Below are 9954 nucleotides of genomic sequence, written 5' to 3'. Positions count from 1 at the left end.
AACACGAGAGGTAGAGCCCACAGATCATGACACCGTTCTGGCTGAGACGACCGCAACAGGGGTGACCGGATGCAAGACGGCGATGATACGGTCAATGTTTTCACTAAATGCGCTGACGTTGCCACAGCGATGCTGCTTACCACTTGCGTTGGACCCCCGGAGGCCGAAAGGGACCTTGGCCCACTTCGGACGAGGGCCCGCTGGTTCTGAATTCTGATCGCCGCGATCACGAGCAATAAAATACACCTCCTCAAAAAAAAACACGCTAATCATATTCCATAATCAATAAAGTCAGCCATTGAGGCATTCCATAAAAAAAAACACGCTACTGGTTGCGGTTGGTAGACCAACCGAGCAAAATGTGAAACAAAGTTGCTGATGATAAGGTCAGGTTCAGTTGTTCACAATGTTTCGATGACAGAATAGACGAAAACAACTGCCTCGGTGACAGGTGACATCGCCCTGAAGCAGGTCAAGAAGCTGCGGCCCATATGGCCATATTCCTCAAAATAAAAGAAAAGAAAATGCTGCAGCTCAAGCCCGGACCTTGCGATCACATGTGGATGAGGAATAGAGTAATAGGGGTGATTAGGGTACTAATTTTTGTTCACCTGAGATTGAATGAGAAATGTACCTCGCAAAAAAAAGACAAAAAAGAATGAGAAATGTTAGCATTTTTTTTTTGCCAAGGCACATAGCACGCGCTAATTGAATATGGACTTTGCAAACGCGAGGACAATTCGATGGCGTGGTTGATACTGATCCTGCAGGACCAGGCCAGGCCGTCAGAATCATGGCCTACAGTCTAGCTAGGATGCCCACAGGGTAAAAGATAATGACATGATGAAGTGGAGAGGAAGATGACTAGGTGCTTTATTTAGAAAGATAAAAGGTTTGTTTCGATGGGAAGTAGTTGAATGCTAAACTTTAGTAGATATTAGCACTCATACAAACACTAAAGGTTTTAAATCTTGGTCTCTTAGCTAAAGTTTATCCTACTCCATTACCAATCCTGTTTGAATGAGTTAGGACTAAAGTTTAGTACTTATTAGCACTTGATCCAAACGAGACCATAGAAAAAGCAAAAGGAACAGTAAATTGAGATGCCACAGGTCGTGCCGTCAAACTAGTAGCTATATTGCGGGCTTCTGGTCAAGTCGCAAAGATATCTTTCAGCTACCATTCTTTTTCTCAGAGTAACATTAAAGCACCCAAACTACACTTTGACACGGCTTCCAGATGAAGAACATCTTGACGAACCTTACCATGTGTTTTGAAAATTCCTGGGGAAAAATAAGAAAGTTCAAAAATTGCCTTTTAACTTTTGTTAACAAAGCGTTCGAGAAAAACTTTTGTTAACAAAGAATCAAAGATGCAGCTTTAACAAATGTGGCTTGCGCACGAGCACGACGCCCGGTCTGCGCGCATGTTTACGCCGGGGATTTCCTAAGATGCTCGAAGCCAAAGCCAACCGAGGAAAAATTGCATCAATACTAGTCTACGACTTAAGAGTCACATGATCAACATAGCATCAAAGAAAAAAAACTACTTTAGGGTCAGGCAATGGAAGCATTCTTGTTGGCCACGATAAGCCGATCGAATATTAAAGACGTGACATGGGCGAGATCTGATCTACAGATCTGCTATTACGTCATCAAACACTTAGCTTTGACTCTGATAAACAAATTTAGGTTTATGCAAGTGTTCGAGCATTCAATTTCGTAGAAATAACAATGTGAGGGTCATCCTCTCAGAAACGCAACCCACCGGTGTACTATACAATTGATCCATGTCTTTCATGCTGTCTTTTATCCTCTTCCACAAATGCAAAACGTTCCCATCAGTGGACGTCATCCGAAACCAAAGTGAAACACTGCGGGATACAGTGTGTACATCTGGATCGGCCTGCAGTTTTGGCCCTACTTGGGTCAGTTTTAAAATAGTTGAGTCAGCATCGAACATAGTATATGCGTGTCATCGTCTAGAGTTAAACTGCGAGGAGCTAAAGCAGAAATAAAGCTACCAACCTACCTTATCACCATTGCTCTACCTACGCCTCCACAGCCAAAAGAGCTCCATGAGAAGAAGAATGACTGCACTGCTCTATCTTCTCCTCCTTCCATTGCTCTCCTACAAGATTTGCTCTGGCGCATCGCCATGGCAGACCATGACCACCGGCTCGCACATCAGAGGAGAGGACCACAACGAGGTCTTCCTCATCTCACCGGACCGCACCTTCTCTTGCGGATTCCACGAGCTTGGCACAAATGCTCTCACCTTCTCCATCTGGTACACCACAACCACCACCAATAGAACCGTCGTCTGGACGGCAAACTCCTACTCCGCGGAGAGTGGCTACTCTCCCGTGAACAAACACGGCTCCAGGATATCGCTGAACCACGAAGGCAACCTGATACTTACAGATACCAATGGTTCCACGGTGTGGGAGAGCAGAACATCGTCTGGCAAGCACACAAAAGTAGCCCTCCTCAACAGCGGCAACCTTGTGATCAACGACTCCAGCAACAATATCGTGTGGCAGAGCTTCCATTCGCCAACTGACACCTTGCTCCCGGGGCAGAACCTGACAAAGGACACAAGGTTAGTCTCTGGTTACCATCACCTCTATTTCGACAACGACAACGTCCTGCGGATGTTGTATGATGGCCCAGAGATCACAAGCATCTACTGGCCAAGTCCGGATTACAACGCTGAAAAAAATGGCCGCAATAGGTTCAACAGCACCAGGATAGCAGTTCTAGATGACATGGGTAATTTTGTGTCAAGTGATGGGTTTAAGATAGAGGCTTCAGATTCAGGTCCAGGAATCAAGAGAAGGATCACAATCGATTATGACGGCAATTTCAGAATGTACAGTTTGAATGCATCAACATGGAAATGGAGTGTCACAGGACAGGCTGTAATACAGATGTGCTATGTGCATGGGCTATGTGGAAAGAATGGGCTCTGTGACTACACCAATCGTCTCCAGTGTAGATGCCCTCCAGATTATGAGATGGTTGATCCAACAAATTGGAACAAAGGATGCCGACCAATGTTCTCAACTGATAAAAACCAATCACCTGATGATTTTACATTTGTCAAGCAACCTCATGCCGACTACTATGGCTTTGATCTGTCCTCAAATAAATCCATCTCATTTGAAGCATGCTGGAACATTTGCTTGAACACCAGTACCTGCTTATCTTTCACATACAAGGGTGGAGATGGTTGGTGTTACACTAAAGATTTACTTTACAATGGTCAGGTCTACGTGTATTTTCCTGGAGACAACTATATGAAAGTACCAAAGAATTCGAGTAGCTTGATATCCACAATCTCTAAAAAGGAAAGCCTCACCTGTGGACCACCAGGTTCTGAGGTCATGCTAGGATCAGCAAGTATGTATGGAACAAAGAAGGACAACATAAACTGGACATACTTCTATGTCTTTGCTGCAATACTGGGAGCTCTAGAGTTGCTTGTTATTGTGACGGGCTGGTACCTTTTCTTCAAGAAGCATAACATCCCCAAATCAATGGAGGATGGGTACAAGATGATTACAAACCAGTTCAGGCGGTTTACATACCGAGAACTGAGGGAAGCAACTGGAAAGTTCAAAGAAGAGCTTGGGAGAGGAGGAGCAGGAATCGTCTACAGAGGTGTGCTTGAAGATAAGAAAATAGTGGCAGTAAAGAAACTTACAGATGTTCGCCAGGGAGAGGAGGAATTCTGGGCAGAAGTGACACTTATTGGAAGAATCAATCACATAAATTTAGTCAGAATGTGGGGATTTTGCTCAGAAGGGCCAAACAGGCTATTAGTGTATGAGTATGTAGAGAATGAGTCACTGGATAAGTACCTCTTTGGTGAGAGAAGTACGGAAAGCCTGCTTGGTTGGAGCCAAAGGTTCAGGATTGCCCTGGGCACTGCAAGAGGCCTTGCTTATCTTCATCATGAATGCCTTGAGTGGGTTGTTCACTGTGATGTGAAGCCAGAAAACATACTCCTAACACGAGACTTTGATGCCAAGATAGCAGACTTTGGACTGGCCAAGCTTGCAAAGCGAGATAGCACTAGCTTCAATTTTACCCATATGAGAGGCACAATGGGGTACATGGCACCAGAATGGGCACTCAATTTGCCAATCAATGCAAAGGTCGATGTTTACAGCTATGGGGTCGTACTTCTGGAGATTGTGACTGGAATCAGGGTTTCGAGTGGCATATTGTTAGAGGAAAGACAGATAGATTTCCTGGAGTTTGTCCAGGAGGCTAAACATATTCTGTCTACCGGGAATGTTGGTGACATTGTTGATGATAGGTTGCATGGCCATTTTGATACAGAGCAGGCAATTGCAATGGTGAAAATAGCCTTTTCATGCCTCGAAGAAAGAAGCAAGAGGCCGACAATGGATGAAATTGTCAAGGTGCTCATGTCTTGTGATGATGAAGATGACTACCATCCAGCTTATTCATATTGACTTGCAACAGATGCCAGATCAGCGGAAGGCATAACAAGTTTCATGCCAAATGCACCTTTGATCATGTTAGTATAGGAACAATGAGAAAAGATAAAAAGCTCTGACTGCATGGATGTACTGTAAAATGTGGAGATTGTGATCTTTGAATGCAATAATGTCAATATTACTAGAACCCAGCAGCTGCAGTTCCTTTATCTTAATTACGTTTGCTAATTAGATAAAGAGGGGAGGAGCACAGCCTGAGAATTTCATCTCCCTAAACATTTTCACCGTCACAAGTTTCAGCACACCATATTCACAAAGACTGATTAGTTTTATCCCTTCCATCAATAGGCAAATATACTCCGATATCATTGTACACAAAGACATACAGGGAACTATTTTGTTACCTGAGAAGCAGCATCCACAAAATTTATTGGAAACAGCCTCTTTTCAGCAGTAAAATGGAGCCTCCACCTTCCTTGCACAAGCTGCTCTGATGGTGAAGCTTGTGGCATTGACCCCACCATGCTACACCAGAATTTGTTTTACAATGTCCTGAACCAGAACAGAAGAATGTTAACTACTGACTAACATGGAACTAAACCCTTCATAAAAGTATTACTGCCCCTTCGCCTAGCATGATAATTGATTCAACACTGGGTTCCATGAAAACGCACAAGAAGTGATTGCCTATCTTTTATATCAAAACCAAAGAAAATTGAGGTATCCAGAAGGTATTACCAGGCTACCGACACCTGTTATGTCGAGTGAATTCTGTAAACATGCATAACTTGATTCTATTTTCTCCAGAATCGGAAGCGAATAAGGTATTGATTGAAGCAGAACCAAACCCTAACCACATAACCGACACCGCATATTTTACATGGTTGGCCTTCTGGGCAGCACTGTCAGAATCACGCCGGCGAGAGCGGGAGGGTGGACGCACGCGATCACGGTGGAAGACACAAGTTTCGGTGCTGCAAAGCGGCAGCGTTTTCAGTTGTTCATTGCTGAATATAAAGCCTAGTTACAGAACTAACCGCGGCACGTTCGTGCACACGATGTGCCATCCCACACCGCTGGGACGTGCCGCGCAACGCGCGCATGGTGACCACGGTGAGCCGCTGTATGCGCGCCAGCTACAACTAACAGAAGCTAAAAGCTAGGAACACTAACTATGTACACGATCTGGCAACAGGCTTATCTAACAAATCACCCCCTAAGACCTGTTGCCGTTGGAGAGAAGCTTGGTGAGGCCGATCTTGGTGCGCAGCTCGTCGTGCTTGAGTCGACCGAGAGCCTTGGTGAGAATGTCACCTAGCTGTTCTGCCATTCCAATGAACTGGATGTCGATCAGGCCTCACTCAGCACACTCCCGGACGTAGTGGTACTTGACGTCGATGTGCTTCGTCCGATCATGGTGTACTGGGTTCTTGATGAGGGAGATGGCGGACTTGTTGTCCACTCGTAGCACTGGCGCGCCGACCTCGACGTCGAGCAGGTCCGTGAGGAGGCGCGCTAGCCAGACACCCTGGCAGGTTGCGGTCGCCGCCACAATGTACTCTGCCTCGCACGATGACAGGGCCACAACCTTCTGCTTGCATGATTGCCAGGAGATAGGCCCATCGTCGAGGAAGAAGATGACCCCGCCGGTGCTCTTGCGATCATTGTGTTAGAGTATATTTGGTAGTTTAGATATTGTATCCGGACTGCCATACATATCCGGTGGGGTTGCCTTGCACCCCAAGTCTTGTACTCTTATATATACCGGCCGAGGCCTCAATGCAATACAAAACAATCCACAACATTACACCAATTCTATTCCCTTCTACATGGTATCACGAGTTTAGGGTTTGAGATCCTAGGCAACCATCCGCTGCCCTAACCCTAGCGCCGCCGGCGCCCCTCCTCTCGAGCCACCACCTTCCCCCTGTTTCCCACGGCGCCCCTCCAGGGCGCCCCCTCGCCGGCCTTCTAGCGTGCCCCCGGGGAGGTCGCCCATGACCTCCGCCGGGGGCAGCGCCCTCCATCACGGCGGATCGAGTTAATCCGCCGCCCTTAGAGTGTCAAGCAGTAGCAGATCGGCGTACCTCGTCACCCGCATGAAATCCGCCGACGACCCGATCCGCGCTGCCGTGGTGGCAGTCACAATCTTCTGGCGGCGCCCGTGACCCACCTTGTGCTGCCGTGGTGGCAGCAGGGGCTCCGCGTGGCGCCTTCAACTCGTCGTCGACGAATTCCGTGCAGCACCTCCGCTCCGACCCGTCGCCTTTCACGCCAGGCTTCCCGTCTGGATCCCGCGTCGGCTGCACCGTCCACCCGGCGGCCTCCTCTGCAGCGCCCGTGTGGCTCTGTCTCGCGCGCCTCGCGCGGGCTCCCTCCGCCGCCGGTCGCGCCTCTAATCTGGTGGCTTCCTCCGCATCCCAGGGGGTTCCGTCGTCGCCGGCCAGGACGTGCGCCACGCTCCGGATCCGCTACCATCCCTGGCGGGGATCCTCCACCGCCTCCGGCTACCTGCCGTCGCCGGGAGGGACGCGCGCCGCCCGCCCTCATCGCCGTCGCCTGGCCACCTCTTTCTCACCCTCTGTTTCTCTCTCTCGCCCCGTGGCTATGGTCCGTCGTTGACCATGATGAGCAGGGGAGAGGATAAGAGTGGGGAGGAGGCTTGTGCTATGCGCACCCAGAGGCTCTACGCGAAGATTTGCTACTGCTGATTTATTTTTGGTTAGTTTCTCTGATTTTTACCCGATCACTGATCGAGATTGAGTCGCCCACCGCCCGTCGACCTCGCGCCTCTACTTCGACATCGGCGTCGACTTCACCGGCCTATCTTCGACATGCGACATAGTGACATGGACGGTGCCCTAGGGGACGCCCATCTGCACTGCCCTCCTCGCCGTTTCGTTCGCACGTCGACCTTCGCCGGCTCGTCGTCGCCTTCACCGACTTCGCCCACCGTCGTCTCGCCTCACGCTACTTGGTCTGATCAGCCAATGTGCGTGATCCACCCGGCTCCCGTGACGTCCGTCCTCGTACTGCGCGCCTCTTCCCCGAGTATGGAGGGCTGCCGCTGCTTCGCCTCTTCGGGCAGCCGCGGCGCCACCTGTGGTCTTGTTATGAGCGTGGTGGGATTGAGAGGATTGTGGAGGAAGAAGGGGCGGCTGTTGCCGCGCTACAGTACCCATGTTGCTACAGTACTGTGGGTACTGTTCACGGGGCGGCGACTCGAGGGCGAGAGAGCGGCGGCTAGGGTTGGGGACGCTGGGAACGCCGGCCGCGGGGCTTCGCCCACGGCTGGCAAGAGAGAAGGGATTTCCTTCTAATATCTTGCTTCCTTAGATTGATATATCTCTTCTCCTTATATAGAGAGGTTTACTTGACCCCTAAGCAAGTGACTAATTAACCCTAATGGGCTAAGGCCCAATAGGCCCTTGACTCCTCTAACACTACACCCCACCTGGACATGCAGCTCGTCCTCGAGCTGCAACCTAACAATGACGCTAACGATGACTCCACTAGACGCAAACCAAAAACCTAAGAATAAGTCTTTTACATCTCGGCTTATTTTAAATAAACTGCAATTCTTTATTTTTTGACTCTTGAAGATATGGCGGACACCCTCCTTGTGCTGGACCTGCACGTAAGTAGCCGCCTGGATCCCATGGAAACCATCGGAACGAGAGGGGAGGACAGGTATGGCCACCAGAAATTAGTCGCGACAGCGACCAGCGGAGACGTCCTCGTGGTGGCCGGTGACGGAACGTGATGGCGCCAGGCAATGTGCCTCCGCCGATGTCAAGGAGGAAACCGCCTCCCCTATCGCTGCTGTAGAATTGGAGTTCGCTACCATGCATGCGCGTGAAGACAGCGGCGAGTTGGCACGAGCGCTGGTGGCCGTCTGACGGGGCGAGGCCGCGCCCCCATTTGCCTAAGTCGCGCCCCTAATTTCCGAGGTCGATCGCTGTCAAAGCCGCCTCTTGCATCTCCAAGCGCATCTTCTGTAGCCGTCGCCGCGCTAGGAGGCCGCGTGCTGCAGCCTGCAGCCGCACCGCTGCCGATGCCTGGATGCCATCCACGCCCCCGAAGGAAGCGCGTGCACAGTGCTGTTGCGGTGGCACGGGGCTGGTGGCGGTGAACGGCGGGATTGGCGCAGGAGGGAAGGACAACGGTGCCGGGCTGCTGCTCTCCGCGGCAGCCAGGAGCCCGCAGGCTGGTTGCGGGACCTGCGGCGCGACGAAATCCTCCGGGATAACCGGATCTAACGGCAGAGGCGGCTGCGCTGAGGGTGATGGCGTGCCTTTGACCGCCGCCAGCCGCGTCAACTGGTGCGAGCTCGCCGCGATGGAGGAAGGCGGCAGGCACTCAACCGGCGCAAGGGCTGCCGTCGGCGGCCACCCGGGTGCGGATGGCGGGCACACGGACGGCGACGGCGGCGACCACACGAGCGTCGAGGGCGGCAACCAGACGGGCGGTGACGACGGCGACCATACAGGCTTCGAGGGCGGCCATGCGACCGGTGCCAAGGCCACCATCTGTGCGGAGAAGTCGTCCACCTGGCGCTGCAGGAGAAGGTCGCAGATCCCGGCCAACTGTTGGCCCAAGTTGAGGACGGCGGCGGTTAACTGCGTCGGCGTCATGACGAAGTTGGGGGGCGTCGCGCCCTGGGGGAACGACGAGGATGGCGCGGTCGAGGACGAAGAGAGCGCGAGTGCCATGGTGGACGACGGTGGCGGCGGCGGCGGTGGTTGGGGGCGGAGATTATGAGCGTGGTGGGATTGAGAGGATTGTGGAGGAAGAAGGGGCGGTTGTTGCCGCGCTACAGTACCCACTGTTGTTTTCTTAGATTGATATATCTCCTCTCCTTATATAGAGAGGTTTACTTGACCCCTAAGCAAGCGACTAATTAACCCTAATGGGTTAAGTCCCAATAGGCCCTTGACTCCTCTAACAGGTCTCCTTCGCCGTTGCATCCTCACCGCCGCCGACTACATCCACGACCTCATCGTTGACTTATCGCTGCGCGTCCCGCGCATTGTCTTCGTCAAGCTGTACGGGTTCTTCGCCATCTCCTTCGAGCACCGCCGCCGCGCAATCCGGATCATTCGGCCTTGTGCTGGAAAATCTGGGTTCCCTTCCTCACTTCGTCTAGCACAACCACGTCGCCAGCGTCGCCATCTCGTCCCCGACTACTTCGTCTACTCCAGCAACAGCAGGCGTTGGCACCTTCTACCTCGCCTTCTTCTGCGCCTGCGACCGCCATGGAGGCCTTCTCTGCTGGTCGCCCTCGGCGACGGCGTCTGGTTGTGCATCTTCCCTTGCACGTCCGGTATTGGCAACACCAGTGCGTGCCCATCGTCCCCGATGGGTTCCCAAGTCTGGCAAACTCGGGCATGTGTCGCCCGATGACCTGACTGCATCGACTTTGGCATCGCTCCCTCTACGACTGCCTCGACGCGTCGCCATCTTCGTCTCCGGCGTCTTCTCCATTA

General features: G+C 51.6%; 2 protein-coding genes across 2 annotated transcripts; both read left to right on the top strand.

Annotated features, from left to right (window-relative positions):
* Positions 1-1937: 1937 nt before the first annotated feature.
* On the top strand, positions 1938-4659 carry LOC120673806 (putative receptor protein kinase ZmPK1). Its single transcript, XM_039954817.1, has one exon. The coding sequence runs from the start codon at positions 2078-2080 to the stop codon at positions 4481-4483; it is 2406 nt and encodes an 801-aa protein (XP_039810751.1). The 5' UTR covers positions 1938-2077; the 3' UTR covers positions 4484-4659.
* A 2680-nt stretch (positions 4660-7339) lies between these two features.
* Positions 7340-9871, top strand: LOC120674901. Its single transcript, XM_039956003.1, has 2 exons — positions 7340-7573; positions 9417-9871. Exons 1-2 carry the CDS (start codon positions 7459-7461, stop codon positions 9869-9871), a joined length of 570 nt encoding a protein of 189 aa, XP_039811937.1. The 5' UTR covers positions 7340-7458.
* Positions 9872-9954: the final 83 nt, after the last annotated feature.

Source organism: Panicum virgatum, chromosome 5N (genome assembly GCF_016808335.1).
Source record: "Panicum virgatum strain AP13 chromosome 5N, P.virgatum_v5, whole genome shotgun sequence".
In the NCBI taxonomy this organism is placed as follows: Eukaryota; Viridiplantae; Streptophyta; class Magnoliopsida; order Poales; family Poaceae; genus Panicum; species Panicum virgatum.
Note: the sequence above shows the minus strand (reverse complement) of the source record. Positions and strands in the feature narration are given on the sequence as shown.

Coding starts and splice junctions, on each gene's coding strand:
- LOC120673806 (XM_039954817.1), top strand. CDS start 2,078: ATGAGAAGAAGAATGACTGCACTGCTCTATCTTCTCCTCCTTCCATTG.
- LOC120674901 (XM_039956003.1), top strand. CDS start 7,459: ATGTGCGTGATCCACCCGGCTCCCGTGACGTCCGTCCTCGTACTGCGC. Junction 7,574..9,416: donor CAGCCGCGGCGCCACCTGTG/GTCTTGTTATGA, acceptor CTCCTCTAACAG/GTCTCCTTCGCCGTTGCATC.